The sequence below is a fragment of the Phyllobates terribilis genome, unplaced genomic scaffold (genome assembly GCF_046119375.1).
Source record: "Phyllobates terribilis strain yellow unplaced genomic scaffold, ASM4611937v1 Scaffold_2__4_contigs__length_985480577, whole genome shotgun sequence".
NCBI classification, from domain to species: Eukaryota; Metazoa; Chordata; class Amphibia; order Anura; family Dendrobatidae; genus Phyllobates; species Phyllobates terribilis.
In genome coordinates, this window is record NW_027362762.1 from 512,620,712 (window position 1) to 512,641,889 (window position 21,178).

A 21,178-nucleotide genomic window follows, 5' to 3' on the forward strand; every position below is an offset into this window, starting at 1 on the left:
TTCTTTACATATACAGTTTAATAAAAGGTCAAAAACTATTTCCTATCTCTATCATTGTAATGTATCCATGAAAAAAGCATGACATACTAATGGTAACCCACAGGTGATCCATTTTTCATGCACTCATTGACTTTTAGTGGGAGAGTCTGATCCAGAATTCAGATTAAATAGTGCATGCAGCGATATTTTACACACAAACGGTGAACTACCAGATTGACTAGCATTGGTCAGTGTGCTCTCCGCATGCATTCATTTTGCATACAGAAGGCACACGGGCGTTAGATACGTTTGTCTGAACAAGCCCTTAGACCAGGGATGTCAAACTGAAATACACAGAGAGCCAAAATTAAAAACTTGTAAAAAAGTTGTGGCCCAACTGTGATCCCCATATAGCCCTCCACACAGTGTAATGGGCCCCACAGTCCTCCATTCAGAATAATAGCCCCATATAGTTCTCCATATGGCGTCACGGGCCAAATATAATCACCCTGAGGGCCAAATTTGGCCCACGGGCCAGAGTGTGACATATGTGCCTTAGACCGATTGTCTTGTATACTGTAGCCAGACATGGAAGCCATTGTTTGGGAAAAGATTAAAGCAACAAAGCTTGGCAAAACTGTAAAACTGCATCTCTTCTACTCTATAAAACATGATAACCCGAGTCTGAAGGGGTTTTCTCAAAGGACACTGCAGCCAAAGCTTCTGAAGACAGAGCCACAGTAGTCAGCTGATCATCAGTCGACATTAATAGAAAAAGCACTAGTCATACACAACACACAAGTACTCTAATTGATAGTACCTGAAAGAGGCCATGGTGATGGACCACTCCGTCCTGGTTATGCAGCAGAGATAGCAGGGAATATTCAGTATGTAGTAACATTTTGCCTTGTCTCTCCTCCTGAGTCTCTCCCGATTTGTCCGGTCTTTCTTCCAAACTCAGTATCTATATGATGCAGAAAATAGAACTTTAGTGGGAAGAAGTCTCAAGACATTACTTGATTTTTTTTCTCACTATAAAAACAACAACAATGCTTTGCAAAGTCAGAACCTCCAGCAGTCTCCCTGGCTTGTTTTAACAAGCATCCAGTCTACGATTACTGCACAGTCAATGAGTAGTAGCCTCGGGGCCCATAAGAAATACTATTATCAACTCTCAAAAATGGCAGCCATGATGCCAGAAGCAACTCTCGGGTGACCACTGCAACCAAAGACAGGGTAGGAACTGCAGAGCCTTTACACCTAATTATAGAGAATTGCTTTTATTTTATGTTTTTTTTTTTTCTTCAAAATTATCAGATAATCATTTAAATTCTTTCAAGGAAATTCTATAAAAACCTGGTGGACGCCTCCTTATTCCAGGGAATATATAAAAAAGTTCCAGTTATTAAAATTTTGATGAGCAACACTAAAAGGTGAATTTTACATTGAGTGTGGAGAAGACACTTGTTATATATTATTTGTGTTGGGGGTATCTAAATTTGTTCTCGTTTGGTTTATTGCAAACAGCAGAAAGTTTGTACATTTTGCCAATAAACCCAATTTGCAAAGAAGGAGGAATCATTTTGATTGTAACTGTGTAAGTTATTCGGATTCCTACAGCAGGCCGTAATGTGTGCTCCTGGCACAGACAGAGGTATCTAAATGGTTTTAGATTGATGCGAGTCATGGCAATCTGCATACATCGCTACAGAGTATGTCGGTGCAATATGAATATCAGGAAATAAGAACATACTTGTTAACCACCAGCAATTAGTTTGTTAACCATTCTGCTATTTCAGAAAGTGGGCAGAAGTACCAACAAAAGTGGAATAAGCCCTCACCTTAAGCTGATAGAAATCATCTGTGCCATCCTTCCGTGCCAAGCACTGCACAATGCTGGGCACGGGAGAGTTGCCCAATCGTGGACCTTAAAATAAATAAATAATTAAATTGGGATGGATAAAATAAAGCTCATTATATTCATAACTTGTTGAAAAAAAAAAAAATCTCTACACAAGGCAACCTTGATCTATAAATGAATTTTCTTTCAATTTTCTATATACTTACGAATGTTTGTTTGTTTTTTTACAGCCATTTTTTGCATTATACAAAAGTATTTTTTTTCTTAAGAGGAACAATGGTAAAAATTCCTGAGTTTATAATTGTACTCCAGTAACCATAGAAACTTCGGATTAAAAGATCAAAAAACACTAAAGCAGCAAACTTTATGAAAACCTAAATGTGGCAGTCTCAAAACTTTTGGTTACTACTATACATTAGATCTTTGGTATTTTGCAAAATGCAATACATTCAGAAAGCCATTGATCTGAATCACCACACTCCTTGGATTACAATGGCATCATGCTGATCCTGCCAAACACATCCAAATACATCAAAGCTCTAAAGCCCAAAGTCATCGGTACTCACCCAGAATGAATGGCCCAGCCCTCTTGGCATTACTTCCAGAGATACTGCTGCAAAGTGCCTTGGATCTGGCAGAGGTCTCCCCAGAATCCCTTTCAGATGCCCTTCTCTTCATCCTCTATCTGCAGAAGAAAAAGCGAGAAGAGATGGATGTATGGGGTGAATTGCTGCTTGCTCACTTACTCATATGCATGCCTTTTTTTCCCTGCAGAGCTTCTCCACCTACTGATTTTACAGTCAGTTCCTGAGCAGACAGATCTCCATCTGCCTTCACAGACTGAGAAATGAACAGGTCATCCACATCTACAAACATAAAATAGGTCAAACGGAATAACAGGAACATCTCAATCTGGCTAGCAGTATTATTTATGAATGAATTGCACCCTCACTACCTGCTTCCCTGAGAATGGAAACCATCCAAGTAGAAGCCCATCTCTGTAGACGACACACACGCATAGAGCTACAATAATATACAGATTATACATACACACACGCTGCAGTGGGAGACTCACTACATTTCTCCATCATCTCCTTGTAGATGCAATAGAAATGCTGAATATCACTGCAGACCACGCTGCCGAGTAAAATGCTAGCCCCATCAGTGAAAATGATGACACTGTTACATAACGCCCCTTGTGTTATGATGCAGCAAATCATCAGGTTACCGAGAGAATTGAGCACAGAGGACATCCGTGTGCAGGTCCCACATGTTGCATCATAGACGCAGTAAACCAAATAGTCAAACTGTCATTTGTACATTCTTACAGGTCCCCAAAGGGTTTCTTCTATTCTGGGCAAGTAGAGACCGCAAGATTCTGTAATTCTAGACATGATTACAAAAGAAAAAAAAGTCAGTGACGGGAGCCTGTTGTAAGGTCTCGTTCAGATGGCTTCAATGTATGGGGCATTTTAATATTTGTATTACAGCCACAAGTCCAGACCCAACCTCAGGTTTCATGATGAACTAACAGTGTCACAGGGATCTGTGATGCTGGTAATTCAGGTCTGATGGCACAGAATCGGGCAGGACTTGGGGCTGATATTTACATGCTAAGATTTGCTTTGCTTATGCCACCTGAAAGAGGCCTAAGGTGGTTCATCAAGCTGATAACAGAAAACAAGTCCTCATGGTGAAGGGATTCTGTCAGGATCAACCTTCCTAAGCGGTCTATGTTGGCATGCAGATCACGGAAAGTTGAATAAAAAAATACACTGATTTCTGCGATCTGATGTCCTATTCCAGAGGCGTCCACATTTTTTAATATATAAATTAGCTGCTACGATCTATGGGTGGGACATAGATTTCCAAAAGAATATACCTCCAGAGCTTATTTTAAATTAAAGGGGACATTGCCAATGTGAGAGACATGTAGATCAGTTGAGTAGACTGTAATTAACTACATGCATCTAAAAGGGGAAAAAAAAAAAGGGGGTATACGCACGACCAAAAAAATGACTATAATCTTCGAGCTTTACTTCATATTGGTTACAAAATTAAAATCCACATTCTAACGGCTGAAAACTACTCTGACAAGTTTATGGCGCTAGTATGTCCTTAGTCAGTCTCACACTGGTAATGACACAGTTCTCTTAAAATAAGCTCTGGAGGCAGAATCTCAGATCTCTGTCCCACCCATAGATCTTAATAGCTAATTTACATATTTAAAAAAACATCGATTTCTCTGGAATAAGACATGACATTGTAGATATCAAGGCATCATTCTATTTAACTTTCTGCGACCTGCATGTCCATATAGGTGGTGTAGGAGAGAGTTGATCCTACGAACAGATTCTCCTTTAAATGCCTCACCCAGTCATCGTCCTGTCCACTATATTTAACTAATGGTACTAGAAGGGGAATTTTAATCATGAGTCCAAACTGTGTGTGTAAATGTAAAAATACACACACATACACACATTGTAAGGTAGCTAATGGTTGCATAGTCGATGGGAGGTATGCATCACAGAGATCCCCAACAGTGCTCACTGGAACCTTCAGTGGTTTAGAAATTCTTCTGCAACCAATTCCATCAGTATGTTTTGCAATAAAAAGGTTGCAAAAGTCTTGAGACAGCTCACTGGTTTTACCCACCAGGAGATGTTTGTATGGCACCGAGGTAAGACACCTTTTTATTGGCCATCAGTTGAACCAGCTGATATTTTTCACTAAGTGGAAGAATTGCTTTTTAAATTACTGATAGATTTCAGCTGGTGTCAAGACTTGCCATGGCTTTTTACACCTCTCGTTCTTCATGTGTTCAATACTTTTTCCCTGTCTCATTTCTCGCTATTACACAACTTAATTTATGGATATCTATGGTTTGATTTCTTTGCCCGTGTGGATTGGATGGGTTGTTATTAACATCTGGTGAAAATTTCATGCTAATAGCACATATAGAAATATACTTACATTTTTTTAATAAACATATATACACATGCATATATACAGCACTTCTACAATGTAATTGCAAGACCAGGTAGGAATAGTAGAGGAATAATAAAAATCACAGGATCGATTTATTCAGTACTCCGTATGAGCATTACAAGCAGAAATCCCCACACTTTCACGCCTTGGCATTCCATAAGTGAGGTTACTTATAGCTGTCTGAGGAATGCTCTACCATGCCAAAATAACACTTGGGCACACAAATCATCAAGATTCGTTGCCAGCAGCTCCCTTTATAACTGAAAACCAGATATCCCAGACGTGCTCAATCGGAGACCAGGCTGGAGAGGCAAAAGTCCATGTAGCACGCTTAAGACACAGACAATCTTTGACACATTATGCTTAGTATGTGATATTTCACGTGTAGCACAGAATCACCTTGTGCCCTTCTTGAAATCTGACAAGACCACATGGCCAATGCCATTACAAGAACTTCACGAGGCAAGTCGTACCGGTCCTACTCCCATGATTATGGTGTGGGATGGCATAATGCCAGACCCCGCCTGGTTTTTATTCTACGCACACTAAAAGTTCAACGTTACTTTGATTTTGGTGGTAGAACCAGTGGTGAAGCCATTTCTAGAAAGTGTCCAAGGAGCGGTTTCTCAGCATGAGAACGTTGCATATTGCTTGTGCTTCTGTGAGCAGCTTGTATGGCCTAACGTGCTACCATGGCATGCGCATCCCTGGACATCATTGGTCGGCAATTGCACATGAAGCTCATCCCTCTAATGTCTTTATGAATCTGGTCCTTCAGATAGTGTATGTGGCTAGACAAGCAGGCACAACTGTCAAAATCCTAGAATACTTGATTTCCACTCATCTTACTGTGGAACACTGAGCCCTTTAATCCACATATACCAGCCCTATCTATGCCACCTGGTAAGGGTGACACTGAATAAAGCTCTACTTCATATAGAAGTATATGGATGAGCATACATGCTGTGGGTGTAATGACAGTATGCAGTCTTCGCCTTTTAGGGAGCAATCCAAAATCTAGGCACTACCAAAGTGTGTGTTTTTTTTAACGCCTACCAATGTGTAGACCTATACTGTCTAAACTACTTTTCAGGGTAGAAGCAAAATTTATCTGAGAATATTAAAATGTATTCACAACTAAATAACATTAGAAAAGATAAAGGCTCATACCATAATACAGTTTTAAAAGTTATTCCCCCCAAAATAAACAAGTTATCTCCTATCCTAAGAATGAAGGTTAATTAGCTAATCACTGGTGATCCAACTGCGGGGATCCCCAGGAATCCTAACATCTGACTGGAACCCCTTATCAGGTCTTCGCAGCCCCATCCTAAATGGCGCAGAGGTTTGCATGCTCAGTCTCCACGCTATTCATTGTCATTGGTACTGCCGAGTACAGTGCTCTACTTTTCCCTGCAGTCCCATAAACAATGAATGAAGCAAAGCCACATGTGCAAACTTCCGCTCCATTCAGGAAGGAAGGACAGCCTTTATCTCAGGATCTCTGGCGATGAAAGCAGTCAGACCCCCAGCGATCAGCACGTTATCACCTAAGAAGAGGGGATAACTGCTTTTTTTGGGAAACACCCTTTAAGTTGCCACTTTATGTGCTTTTTAGAACTATTTGCTGTGATGGTGATGCTGATCCTGAGTGCTCGCCTCACTTCTGGCATGCTACATCACAAATAAGGGGGCATAGCTTGCTTTTTTCTCTTTATGCAAGGCAGCCCACTGAAAGCATTATTCCCCGCTGTTACAGATCAAGGGGCAGGGCATGGCTTGCTTCTTGTTTCTTATGCAAGCCAGTCCTCTGCCCTGTGTGTGACTGTTTCTATTTTCTGTTTCGACTGCTCCTGTGCTCTTCTTCACAGGTGGTATGTGACATTCATAGCTTCCCTCCACACTCCTCGACATGTTACATACAAGCTGTGCAGATGTAGACTATGAGGGAAAAATAAACCATGGCAGTGCATAATGTATACTGACATGGCTAGTTCTGCGCCCCCTGTCTGCAGCTACACAGTTTGTACATGATCTGTCAAGGAATTTAAAGTGAAAACTGGGAAAGCAGGAAAAAAGCAATTACATGTCTCATACAAGCTGTGAAGAACAGACCGAACCACGTCAGTATACGTTATGCACTGTTGTGGTTTCTACATACAAGCTGTGAAAAACCAGACATAGAACACAGGAGTAGAGACCAAAAAAAGCATGAAAGTACATACAGGCGCACACAGAACATCAGGCCTGGTCAAGGGGCTGGCTTGCGCAAGGAGCAAAATGCAAATCATACCCCCTGATCAATAACCTTTTGTCCCAGACAGGAGGTGAGCAGACAGGAGCAGCATCTCTGCTATTGTCAGAAGTTTTAAATCGTGCATAGAGGTGAAAGTAAAAAACAAACCATAATATAGATAAGACTCTGTTTGAAGACATTTTAATCTCTTCAGAGAAGCCCATTAATCAAAAAACAACGATACCGGGTAATTTTAAAAAGACTATGCCACGCTAAAGCTGGCTCAGGTTTCCCCATTACTCATCTCTCTGCCCACCATACTTTCCTGATCTACGAATATTGCACACTATGTCATTTGCTGGCAACAGGGCTGGGTGACTGGATAACTTTGCTGTCAGTCAGGATATGCTAGAGATCTAAAGGCTTTGAGCAAAGCTTCTGGTTAAAAAGACTTTAAATAATCAGAGACATATAAAACAGACATAAGATATAATGAAGACATTAACCCAGGCTATGAAATGGTGGTATATTGTCTCAAACCTACTTTCTTATCTGCAATTTCTACCTTTACTATGAATATTAAATCTATTACAGCAGAGAAGATGTTAATAAGGCACTAACCAGCAACATGTCAGCCGCCTGCCTGTCTAATGAATGAATGAAATGTGTGTAATGGCAAGAGAGCTGGTGTTTATAGGAGCATTAATTGTAGAACAAAGCTCCTTTTTACATGTATTCAGAGGTGCGTGGGAACACTTTTATTCCATGCAAAGGTGAGGCACAAGGCCCAAGTCAGCCTGGAATACTGTCATCCGTTTGGAAACTTCTCAGAAGATCTATATAAAATGATCACTATACAAAATCAATAAAAAAAATCTATATTTCTTAGTTTTACTCTGCAGTTCTTAGGAATCTCTTCTATTTGTAAAATAACCAGTTTGATATACATCTACCAGTAAAATGCTCAGTCTGCTCTTATAATAAACCATGAACCCCAACATCAAATCCAAAAGGTGCTGTGTCATAAAATGTTCTACATTTGCCAAAACCCACATTCAGCTGAGTTTCCTTTATCGGCTTATCCATCACTAGCCTGAAGCCTCTAGACTCATTACTTTGGACCTGCCCCCTTTCTCTTAGGGTATGTGCACATGACGGCTATTTTAGGAGGATTCTGCCTAAAAACAAGCTAAAAAATGTCAAAAAGAATGCACATAGCAATGTAAAAACAACATGCTGTGCATATCTTCCATCTTTTGGAGTTTCTGTTACCAGATTCAGGCTTCCAAAGCTGTGAAGCACTTAATGAAAGTAACCTGACCATTCTTCCATTTGTAACCTGACAGTTTCCATTTGTAAGCTGCTCACAATTAATAACTACAAATAAGAAAAAAAAAAAAAACATAAGCCGCAAGACATAAGATGCAAAAAGACTCTTTACAAAAAACACCATCGTCTTCCTGAAGCATCTTTTGCAAGAAAAACACAGCGGACACGCTAACATGTAAAAGACGTCATGATCACATATGCCATCTGGCACTCCGATCATTAGGCACGCGCTCTAAACGTGGGACAATATAAAAGTATGCTGGCTGCCGATTCAAGGGGACAATAGGCAGTATTGCAGCTCCGTGCAGATGAGCGGACTGGAGGAGACACGCAGACATATAATGCTGCACAAACATTTATCACCTCAGTGAGTTCATTTTAATCAACAGATAATTTTTTATATTGAACTCTGGCTAGGTTTTCACGTGGTGTTTTTTACAGGTGGAACAAGTTTCAAAACTGTTGAAATTTATGGGAGAATCTGGCCCTATACTGCCAAGTAGAAACCCAACCTTAAAGGGATTCTGTACCATGGTTTATCCCACTTCATCTCAGAGACCCTGATTCCAGCAATGTGTCACTTACTGAGCTGCTTGCCCTCATTTTGATAAAACCCCTGTTATGTCTGCTGTAGATCTAGCAGTTCTCTGAATGCTGTGCTCTGTATAACCAAGTCCTCGCCCCTGATTGACAGCTCTCTGCCCATGTACAGTGTATACAGTAATCTGCCAATCAGTGGTGGGCTTGGGGGTTATACAGAGCTCATGAATACGGAGGACAATATGGCAGCAAGTTTACTAGCCTTCAAGTGATGAAAAAAAAACACTGCTTTATCGGCAGGAGACTATCAAAACTACAGCAACCAACTCAATAAGTGACACATTGCTGGATTCAGCGTCTCTGCATCTACATTATGCTGCTCTCAGATTGAGTGGCAAAAACCTGGAGACAAGTTCCCTTTAAGCTTGCTCCTCCATCTAAAGCAATAACAAGCCATGAGTGCAATAAAACCGCATACAACTATGACAATGCATTTCGCATGAAATTTCATCATTTCTAGAGGGGAAAAAATGCTGCACCTATCCCATTTATATATTAAGTCACAAATTCATTATATACATTGCTTTTCTATGGGCGACATTTTTCAAATCTTAAAATTCTGATAAAACCCCATGACGTACAAACAGCAGTCAAACATAGTCCCTCAGGTTCACACAGTGCAGACAAGATACAGCAAGTTTGCTACAAACAAAAATTACATTTGCAAAAGTCACATCAGATTTTAAAGATGTGGTAATTGGACACGTGTTTATTTGCAAAGTAAAGGTAACTTGTCAAATCCAGAAATGCTATTTACCTGCAGGTAGTTATTTATCGTAGATTCTCTTTTTTAGATCCTGTATAGCCAGCATACTGTTGCAATAAAAAAAATTAAAAACAACTTGTCATGTGCAAAAATGCTTTTTAACAGCACACATAGTTAATCTACAGGTACATAGCATTAAAATGCTGCCTGGACAACTTACTAAAAGCTTGGCTACCAGGAGGAAACACACTTGTATCTCCCCGAGAGCCGCTCGCTTTCAGTCAATTGGGTGTGCATTGATCGATTAGTCATAGCTCAGTATAAAATACCAGAAAAATGGGCTGTATTTACCAACACAGGTCAAAATACTAATGTAGTACAGGATGCCGTTACCACTAGCTTCTAAGTGCCATGCATGAGCTGGAAGACGATTTTACAATGAAAGCCAACGGAGCCTCGTTCTGACACTCCATAAGTTTACATTGTAAAAGCCACTTCTGGGTGAATAAAAAAAGTTAGTGGGATATTGAGTGCTTATTTAAAGGGGTTGTCCAGTCTAAAATAAGTACTCTGACCGGTGTTCCAGGGGCAGACAATGATGAATCCTTCGCAGTGCATGTGCTGGGAGGATTCACAAGTCTGCAGTCACATGTGACCGCTACAGATATATCACTGAAGCCATCACTAACCAAAACTACATTTTTAATTTGCAAGAGATCCATACTGAGAGCAGATCGGGTTTCTCAGCTTTAGTGCTGCACTCATGTACTGCAGCTCTGTGCAGATTATATCTGTGCACTGTATGTCCATGTGAGCAGCAAAACTGGGTCATATTTCTATCAGTACTAAACCTCTATATATTTAGTGGGGTTTGACAGTCCAATGATTGATTGTTGTGGTTTTTTTTTGTTTGTTTAAAAAAAACAAATTTAGCTATAGTATGTAAATACCAAAATAAAACTACTAACAATGCAATCAGATCTGTACATATCGTAATACAATTGCACTTTAATAAAACATTTCTCATTTCCAGGTTAAAGAGAAAAATAAAGAGACAAACGGATTATGGGCCAGACCTCACTACTCCCACGGGCTCTACAGTAAAACCGAAACTAAGAGCTCTATATTTATGGCACCGATGAGTAAACATAGGAAGCTGGACTGTCACCACAAACCAACCCACCAAGTCAGCAACTAATAAAAACATGTGTGTCATGGATTTCCATGAGAAAACTATATACAGATCAACTGATCACATACTCAAGATGACTGAAACTGTAAAAAAACACTTTGCTTACACTGCAATGCCCCAGACACTAGTCTTATTCCAGATCCTACAAAATACAGTGTAGTAAAGATGCTTTGCCTCCCTCCAGAGGGCCAACATTGCTGCCCATTTTGCGATCCTCATTCAATTTAGATTCACTACATAATATAGTGAAACTGTTCACAAGCTAGTTTTTGTAATAATGTCTACTTCAATGGTCTGAGATGGAAACAACATTGCAGACTTATGGGTCTAAGGTTAGGGTCACCCACATACAGTGCTCTCTGCTGAGAATCACGGGGGTTTCTGTTGGAATCCCTTAAATACAGGATTCTGATGAAAACCTCAATCCTACCAAAGGGTCCAAAGTGACTCCATCGGTCTCATAATAGTGAATAGCCAAGTCGGCTATTAAGACAGAAACCCAGACGTACGTGTGTGTGTGACCCTAGTCTAAAAGGGTAACAGTCATTTTTAAGGCCAACCATACACATAAGGAAACAGTTGGTCACGCGCGTACTCCGTAAGGGCTCTGGGACCCCACAGTCATAGCTAGAGCTCATTCACAAAAACGCATTTTCGGTCCATGTGCCGTGCGTGGAAAAAAAAAAAAAGGACAGCACCCGGACCAATGTTAATCAATGAGGCAGTGCAGATGGGAGATTTTTTACACTGACCAAATCTGTGAATGAAAAAAAAAAAAAAAGTCCCAGCATGCACTAGCTTCTTCCAGAATTCAGATGAAACACGCCAATTCAAATTTGAGGGAGAACAAGAGAGGGAAAAAAAAAACTGGATGCCATACGGAGCCACAGTATAACATCCAATTTCTAAAGATAAAGAATTCCAATGTAACAGGAAACTAAATGGTCTTAGAAATGATTAATAGTTACAAAAAAAAAATTAAATAAGTCCACTTTTCTGGATAAAACTGACCGATTTTTTATAAGCTCATGTGAACCTACCCCAATTGTGACAACGAAAAGGCATGGGAAAAGTAGTGCCTCGTCACAATGCAAAGAGGAGAAGCCTACTACAAATCTGCATGTAAAGCTGTATACTCAGATTTAGGCTATGTGCCCATGTTGCGGACCTGAAGCATATTTTTTACGCTTCTCCCTGGCGGGAAAATCGCATGCGGATATTACATGCGGTTTTCCCGCCAGGTAGAAGCGTATGTGAGGCGTCTTTGCAGCGTTTTTGCATGCATTTCCGCATGCGGGTTATCAAGCACTTCTCCAAGCATCACTTGGAAAAGTGCTTGACAACTTGTTCAGAATGGTAAAAAATAAAAAAATAAACTTTATACTCACCTTCTGATGCATTCTCTGCCCCGTCCGGAGTCTTGAGCGGCTCACGCTGTTGTGTGCAGGACCTGCGGTGACGTCATTGAGTCATGTGGTGGGTCACATGACTCAATGACGTGGCAGGTCCTTCAGACAACAGCGCGACGGAGGGAAAACATCAGAAGATAAGTATAAACTTTATTTTTTCTTTTTTTTACAGGTTCTTTGGTACCCAGGTCTGGATGAGAGTCTCCTCTCATCCAGCCTTGGGTACCATCCGCACATTGATTCCGCTGCGCTCCCGCAAAATTAATGAACATGCTGCGGATTTTTGACCGCAGCATATACGCTGCGGAAAAATCCGCAGCATGGGCATTGACATTGCGGAATGCCATTGGGGACCATGGGGTGCGGATATACATGCGTTTTTCAAGCGTTTACGCTGCAGAAATTCCGCAGCATATACGCTTGAAAAACGCTACGTGGGCACACAGCCTTAAAGGTGTCTAATATCACATTTTACCTAATGGTAAAACCCACCTCATGGATCCTATTCCTCGCCCACAGTGGCTTCCCAAGCTTGAGCCATATACGAATGCTCCCTCTACAAAATAGCATTGCCACTATATATTATCTCACTGTAGTCTCCATAAACTAGCTTATGTATGCCAATAATGTCCATCACAATTGTGCAACTACAGACTAATAGAACATCATTGGGAATTGTAGCAGACATCTCAAATCTAGCAAGGTCTGTGTGATGTAGACCTGGTCTCCTGGTTCTCTGCTATTTTATTAAGATAATGAGTCTTGTAGCTTGTGGTGCTGGAAGGTTGTGAAGACCTTCTGCATTTCACTCTGCTTTGCCTGGTGCTCCCTGTAGGCCACACTGGCTGATCATGTCTCCGCTCCCAGCCTACATATGTACTGGGCAGACATACTACAGCACGGACAGCGGACATCACATAACCCAGGAATGGCAGTGGCTGCATGAAGGGTCCTGTGACAGGTCTACTGCTGCTCATGAAACTACACAACCCATACAGCCATTACTATTATATTCCCATGAGTCTCCACCAAAGTAAAGCTTCACTAAAACAGCTGGGAGCAGGAAGGTTTCCTCTCAAAGTTAACCCCAAGAACTATCATTCAACTTTATCAAGCTCTCATAAATGTCTAAGAACATTCATCAGCTGAAATAGAAAAAAAGCTAAAAAGCACAAGAACAATATACGGAGGAAATACAGCACTGTATAAGCACCAAAGACAAGACAGACGCTCACCCTATTGTCTAGTGAACGGCTCGGGATCTAGAAAACTACATACAGAGGCAATTCCATCCTCCCTAGAGCGGCCATCCACACAGCCGCAGCCTATGGGACACATTGCATGGACTTATACAGAGGGAAGCTAAAAGGGGCTTCACAACCCCAATCATAGACTGCTCTCCTTAATGAAGACAGCATGAACAAAAGTAAATCACTCCTCTGGTAATGATACAGCAGCTTCTATTACATGAAGCTGCTGTAGTCATCTGCTGGTCACCGCAGGTCCAAGTTCTCTAAAACTGGGCATCAGGAGGGAAGGCTGCGAGTGGACTTTTTTTTCTCCCAGCTATAGTTAAAAGCTCTGATTGAGGATGGAGCGGGCAAAGTCAGGAGAACCCTATTATGTCAATTTGCACATACAGGCAAAATAGCTAATAAATATAGGTGGTCTACATAGAAGACCTCCCTTTAATGAGTATGCTCATAAGCCAAACTTATACTGCTCTCAGATAACAGCGCCACTTGTGGATGCAGGGGATAACGCCACTTGCGGCTCTGTGCACGCGTATTTGGGATATCTTGTGAATTATTTGTTACCACACTATAATAGCAATATCTTCATACTTTCAATGAATAAATAGAAAAAGAATGCCAAAAATCTATACATAAAATGCTTCTTATTCCTGACAGCACACTGGCATCACAGTCCTGTGATCACACCAGCCAGTCACTGCCTCAGCACTGCAGACACTGTGTGACTCATCCAGCCCTCAACTGCTAGCCATTAGAAAAGGGCTCCAGAATAAGCTAATGGCAGTGTAACATGATGAGAAGCCTGAGCCCCCACAGCAGACATGCTCTTTGTTCTAGCTAACAGAAAGCCAGCCTGAGCAGGAAGACCCCATCTACTACATCATAGAATGGCAGAGTTGGAAGGGACCTGCAGGGTCATCAAGTCCACTTCCCAAAGTAATGATTCTGGCATTGAAACCGTTCTGCATACTTATATTGCGCCATCATATTCCACAGACGTTAGCACGGTCCTCATTGGCGCAAGCAATCTGCGATCAGTATGTCTGGGGTGTGGGAGGAAACCCACGCAAACACGGGGAGAACATACAAACTCCGTGGTGGGTTCTGAACCCAGGACCCCAGCGCTGCAACGCTGCCATTAATTTATTATCGGATGAGGGCAAACACCAACCGATCTGGAGGATCGATGCACAGAGGGTAGGGGGAAAAATTATGCAGGGAAAGACCCCAGAGAGGCCACTGCCCTGCAACCTGTCACTGAGCTAATGATGCCCTGGCGATGAGCCACCACTGTGAGAGGAGTCACACTAATAGGTGTTGGCACAGGGCTTGTTTGGTTGGGCATGCATGTTTATTTCAAAAGGGGGAAACATGGGGAACAGCTGAACAATAGATTAGGCATGCAGAAATCAAACATGTCTGATCCCCGGCAGGACTAGGCAGCAGGTGAGGATCCCCCCCATACACCCTGTATTCTGCAGTAAGGGTGCACTGTACCTTACTACAGCGTGGGACGGCGCGTGGCTGGAGTGCGGGGCGCCCCCGGGGGGGGGGGGGGGGCTGGAGTGCGGGGCGCCCCGGGGAGGGGGCTGGAGTGCGGGGCGCCCCGGGGAGGGGGCTGGAGTGCGGGGCGCCCCGGGGAGGGGGCTGGAGTGCAGGGCGCCCCGGGGAGGGGGCTGGAGTGCGGGGCGCCCCGGGGAGGGGGGCTGGAGTGCGGGGCGCCCCGGGGGGGGGGGCTGGAGTGCGGGGCGCCCCGGGGAGGGGGACGGCGCAGGGGGGCTGGAGTGCGGGGCATGGCTGGAGTGCGGGGCGCCCAGGGGGGGGCATGGCTGGAGTGCGGGGCGCCCAGGGGGGGGGGCTGGAGTGCGGGGCGCCCCGGGGAGGGGGACGGCGCAGGGGGGCTGGAGTGCGGGGCATGGCTGGAGTGCGGGGCGCCCAGGGGGGGGCATGGCTGGAGTGCGGGGCGCCCAGGGGGGGGGGCATGGCTGGAGTGCGGGGCGCCCAGGGGGGGGGGCATGGCTGGAGTGCGGGGCGCCCTGGGGGGGGCATGGCTGGAGTGCGGGACGCCCCCGGGGGGGGGGGGCATGGCGCAGGGATGGAGTGCGGGGCGCCCCGGGGGGGGGGGGGGGGCACGGCGCGAGGCTGAAGTGCGGGGCGCCCAGGGGGGGGGGGGGGGGGCACGGCGCGGGGCTGAAGTGCGGGGCGCCCGGGGGGGGGGGGGGGCACGGCGCGGGGCTGGAGTGCGGGGCGCCCCCGGGGAGGGGGCTGCAGGGGTGCGGGGCGCCCCCGGGGAGGGGGCTGCAGGGGTGCGGGGCGCCCCCGGGGAGGGGGCTGCAGGGGTGCGGGGCGCCCCCGGGGAGGGGGCTGCAGGGGTGCGGGGCGCCAAGGGGGGCACGGTTCTTCCTCCCAGCGTGGTGTGCACCGTTCTGCCCTCACCTGATACGCAGCCCTAGCTCCACCTCACACCGGACTCATGCCGCACGGAGAGCGACACACACAGGCAGGCCTTTGCCGACCATTAAGCCGGGCTCTCCATCGCTGCGCACTTGACAACGGAAATGACGCACACCTAGGTCCAACCAATCAAGTTGAGTCTGTGATATTCCAGTCAGCCGGGTAGCCAAGAGACACCTTCTCCTATTGGTTACAAGAAATCCATTTGTTGCTTATGGAAGACACACCTACACAATATCAAGTGCAATGACGTCATCGTGAGGCGGCGCTGTTTTGTGTTGTGAATGGAGGCGGCGGTGATTGGCTGCTGTCAGCTCATTCTATTACTGCAGGTGTATAGAGGGGAACAGTATGGAGGGGAACTGTATGGAGGAGAACTGTATGGAGGGGAGCTGTATTGAAGGGAGCTGTATGGAGGGGAACTGTATGGAGGGGAACTGTATGGAGAGGAGCTGTATGGAGGAGAGCTGTATGGAGGAGAGCTGTATGGAGGGGAGCTGTATGGAGAGGAGCTGTATAGATGGGAGCTGTATGGAGGGGAGCTGTATGGAGGGGAGCTGTATTGAAGGGAGCTGCATGGTGGGGAGCTGTATGGGTGGGAGCTGTATGGGTGGGAGCTGTATGGTGGGAGCTGTATGGTGGGGAGCTGTATGGAAGGGAGCTGTATGGTGGGGAACTGTATGGAAGGGATCTGTATGGTGGGGAGCTGTATGGAGGGGAGCTGTATGGAAGGGAGCTGTATAGAGGGAGCTGTGTGGAGGGGAGCTGTATGGAGGGGAGCTGTATGGGGAGAATTGTATGAAGGGGAGCTGTATTGAAGGGAGCCGTATGGAGGGAGCTGTATGGAGGGGAGTTGCATGGGGGGCTGTATAGAAGGGAGTTGTATGGAGGGAGCTGCTTGGAGGAGAGCTGTATAGAAGGGAGCTGCTTGGAGGGGAGCTGTATAGAAGGGAGCAGTATGGAGAGGAACTTTATGGAGGGGAGCTGTATAGAAGGGAGCAGTATGGAGGGGAGCTGTATAATAGGAAGTTGTAGGGTGGGAGCTGTATGGAGGGGAGCTGCATGGGTGGGGGGAGGCTGTATAGAAGGGAGTTGTATGGAGGGAGCTGCTTGGAGGAGAGCTGTATGGTGGGGAGCTGTATGGTGGGGAGCTGTATGGAGGGGAGCTGTATGGGGAGAACTGTATGGTGGGGAGCTGTATGGAGGGGAGCTGTATTGAAGGGAGCTGCATGGTGGGGAGCTGTATGGGTGGGAGCTGTATGGGTGGGAGCTGTATGGTGGGGAGCTGTATGGAAGGGAGCTGTATGGTGGGGAACTGTATGGAAGGGATCTGTATGGTGGGGAGCTGTATGGTGGGGAGCTGTATGGAGGGGAGCTGTATGGAAGGGAGCTGTATAGAGGGAGCTGTGTGGAGGGGAGCTGTATGGAGGGGAGCTGTATGGGGAGAATTGTATGAAGGGGAGCTGTATTGAAGGGAGCCGTATGGAGGGAGCTGTATGGAGGGGAGTTGCATGGGGGGCTGTATAGAAGGGAGTTGTATGGAGGGAGCTGCTTGGAGGAGAGCTGTATAGAAGGGAGCTGCTTGGAGGGGAGCTGTATAGAAGGGAGCAGTATGGAGAGGAACTTTATGGAGGGGAGCTGTATAGAAGGGAGCAGTATGGAGGGGAGCTGTATAATAGGAAGTTGTAGGGTGGGAGCTGTATGGAGGGGAGCTGCATGGGTGGGGGGAGGCTGTATAGAAGGGAGTTATATGGAGGGAGCTGCTTGGAGGAGAGCTGTATGGTGGGGAGCTGTATGGTGGGGAGCTGTATGGTGGGGAGCTGTATGGAGGGGAGCTGTATGGGGAGAACTGTATGGTGGGGAGCTGTATGGAGGGGAGCTGTATTGAAGGGAGCTGCATGGTGGGGAGCTGTATGGGTGGGAGCTGTATGGGTGGGAGCTGTATGGTGGGGAGCTGTATGGAAGGGAGCTGTATGGTGGGGAACTGTATGGAAGGGATCTGTATGGTGGGGAGCTGTATGGTGGGGAGCTGTATGGAGGGGAGCTGTATGGAAGGGAGCTGTATAGAGGGAGCTGTGTGGAGGGGAGCTGTATGGAGGGGAGCTGTATGGGGAGAATTGTATGAAGGGGAGCTGTATTGAAGGGAGCCGTATGGAGGGAGCTGTATGGAGGGGAGTTGCATGGGGGGCTGTATAGAAGGGAGTTGTATGGAGGGAGCTGCTTGGAGGAGAGCTGTATAGAAGGGAGCTGCTTGGAGGGGAGCTGTATAGAAGGGAGCAGTATGGAGAGGAACTTTATGGAGGGGAGCTGTATAGAAGGGAGCAGTATGGAGGGGAGCTGTATAATAGGAAGTTGTAGGGTGGGAGCTGTATGGAGGGGAGCTGCATGGGTGGGGGGAGGCTGTATAGAAGGGAGTTGTATGGAGGGAGCTGCTTGGAGGAGAGCTGTATGGTGGGGAGCTGTATGGTGGGGAGCTGTATGGAGGGGAGCTGTATGGGGAGAACTGTATGGTGGGGAGCTGTATGGAAGGGAGTTATATGGGGGGAGCTGCTTGGAGGAGAGCTGTATGGTGGGAGCTGTATAGAAGGAAGCTGTATGGAGGGGAACTGTATGGTGGGAGCTGTATGGGGGGAGCTGTATGGAGGGGAGCTGTATGGTGGGGAGCTGTATGGTGGGGAGCTGTATGGAGGAGAGCTGTATGGTGGGAGCTGTATAGAAGGAATCTGTATGGTGGGAGCTGCTTGGAAGGGAGCTGTATGATGGGAGTTGTATGGAGGAGAGCTGCATGGAGGGGAACTGTATGGAGAGGAGGTGCATGGGGGGAACTGTATGGAGGGAATGTGCATGGAGGGGAGCTGTATGGGGGGAGCTGTGTGGATGGGGGGGAGCTGTATGTAGGGGAGCTGTATGGACAGAGTTGCATGGAAGGGAGCTGTATGGAGGGGAGATGCACTGAAGGGAACTGTATAGAAGGGAGCTGCATGGAGAGAAACTGTATGGGGGGAGCTGCATGGAGGGGAACTATATAGAAGGAAGCTGCATGGAAGGAACTGTATGGAAGAGAGCGGCATGGAGGGAGCTGTATGGAGGGTAGCTGTATAGAAGGGAGCTCCATGGCGGGGAGCTGCATGGAGGTGAGCTGTATGGAAGGAGCTGTATGGGGGGGCTGCATTGGGGGGAGCTGTATGGAGGGGAGGTGCATGGAGAGGAGCTGTATGGGGGAAGCTGTATGGTGGGAACTGTATGGAGGGAGCTGTATGGGGAGAACTGTATGGAGGGAGCTGCATGGAGGGGAGCTGCATGGAGATGAGCTGTATGGTGGGAGCTGTTTTTGGAGGTGCTGTCTATTTTATTTATATTATTTTTGCTCTCACTTGAGAGCTTGAGGAAGGTGAGTCACAATGCTCATTTCATGTGGTGTTGGTGCAGTATGTCGGCCATTGTTGCTGTAGTTTTGTGCTTGTGGGGCGGCATGGCCTGGAGTCATGGGGACTCGGTCTTGCAGCATGGGTGCTGTGAGGCACCAGGCCACCCGCCCTGCTGGCGCATTGTCGCTGCAGCGGTGGTTGGCGCACGGCTCCGCTCCTGTTCAGGCAGGAAATGTTAGGACCCACTAAGGTTTGCCGTGATGTGGCAGTGGGCTTCATACATTAAACTAAGAACCTCATGTTCAGTTTTATATATTTTTGCCGAGAGGCATTAGATCAAAGTATGTTTTTGGAGGTGCTGTCCATTCTCTTTTTCAGCTTTCTTTTGTCAGTGTTTCATCAGTGTTTGTAAGCCAAAATCAAGAGTAGAACCTTTGAGAAAAAAAACTATGGTTAAAAGAATAGGACCTGTTCAGTGTTTTAGTGGCACTGCTGGTTTTCACTTTCAAATACTGATGAAACACTGACCAGAAAAATTGATGTGTGAATTAGGTCTAAATTAGGTCTAAATGAAAGACCTTGGACTGCAAATATCAAAATATCAAGGTATCATATTATTCAGCTCCCTATGACCATGCCTGTTGTGGTAGATCGGCTCACTCGGCTACACACGGAAGTAGACACAGGAACGCTGTCTCTTTAAATTTCTTATTGGTTTATTTAAAAGCAACATAAACTAATGTAAAGTTCATCAAAATAAACATGGCCCTTCTGGCATAACGGCAAAGCAAAAGAAAAGGTACAGCACAATCCATACATCTGTGGGGAAAAAGAAAAAGTAAATGCTAGTTCTGATAACCAGAAAAATCTCATTACTTTCAGTACTGCATATAGTAGGCAATTTCATGAGATTAGGGAGCTATTTGAAAACAATCTTTTTATCTTAAATCAAGATCCTATACATAGAACAATCTTACAAGAGGGGTGTAACTTTGTGGCCAGAAAAGGTAACACTTTAGGAAGCTTATTGACACCGAGCTTATTCAGTGAAAAAGCGACCAAAACCACATGGATTTCCACCGCAGGTTTTTATAGATGCTCAGGCTGTAATTCTCACCATATAGTGTACTGTGTTGAATATCAGGCATGCAATGTGAAATATATAAGGTGCACAATACGGAAAGTAAAAAAACGTTTGTCCGAACATGTTAAAAACATTAAGGACAAAAATGCTTCTTATTCAGGGTGTGCAAAACACTTTGTGAATATGCATAATGGGGATGTGACCAATTTACATTTTTTTGCAATAGAGAAGGTATTTTGCCCTGTTCGTGAAGGGGATTAGCATAAAAAGCTTTTGTTGCGAGAAGCCTTTTGGATCCTGAAATTGGGCACAACATTTCCAGCGGGTGTGAATCACAAAAGTGATTTATATTATATACAGTATATTAGTTTCTTTGCACGCCTGCTGTTATGTTCTGCAACATGAACTAAGGAAAGATAAGGGGAAACTGTCCCTACAGTAAAACTAAGCTGAATCCCTACGATGTAACGGGCTGCCTGTTCCTAGCGAACAGACCCGCCTTAGTCCTCGAATAGTCTGAACAAAGACCTATAGCATAAGGGGAGGGGTCCCTAAAAGAACTAAGGACTGGGACAAAAATTGGACACCTCCTAAACAGAGAAGTTGTTGCCGAACACAAAAAGACAAACAGACAAAAAAGTACTAGAGGTCCCAGAAGGACCTAATGAACTGACAGAGAAAGGCACAGAAGCACCTGGCTAGAGAAACAGTCAAACACT

General features: G+C 45.4%; 1 protein-coding gene across 3 annotated transcripts in view; it reads right to left on the minus strand.

The window, feature by feature from the left end:
- STK40 (serine/threonine kinase 40) overlaps window positions 1-16,153 on the minus strand; it is a 43,081-nt gene extending 26,928 nt beyond the window's left edge. Inside the window, exons 1-5 of one of the 3 annotated variants that reach the window (XM_073665903.1) lie at window positions 15,990-16,153; window positions 9,751-9,806; window positions 2,407-2,525; window positions 1,821-1,906; window positions 800-943 (exon numbers count right to left, since the gene is read on the minus strand). In XM_073665903.1, the coding sequence (XP_073522004.1) occupies window positions 800-943; window positions 1,821-1,906; window positions 2,407-2,518 (342 nt within the window). In that variant the 5' untranslated portion in view covers window positions 2,519-2,525; window positions 9,751-9,806; window positions 15,990-16,153. Of the gene's footprint in view, window positions 1-799; window positions 944-1,820; window positions 1,907-2,406; window positions 2,526-2,890; window positions 3,024-9,750; window positions 9,807-15,989 lie in introns of those variants that run through there. The other 2 variants (XM_073665904.1, XM_073665902.1) reach the window with 2 other exon arrangements.
- Window positions 16,154-21,178: the final 5,025 nt, after the last annotated feature.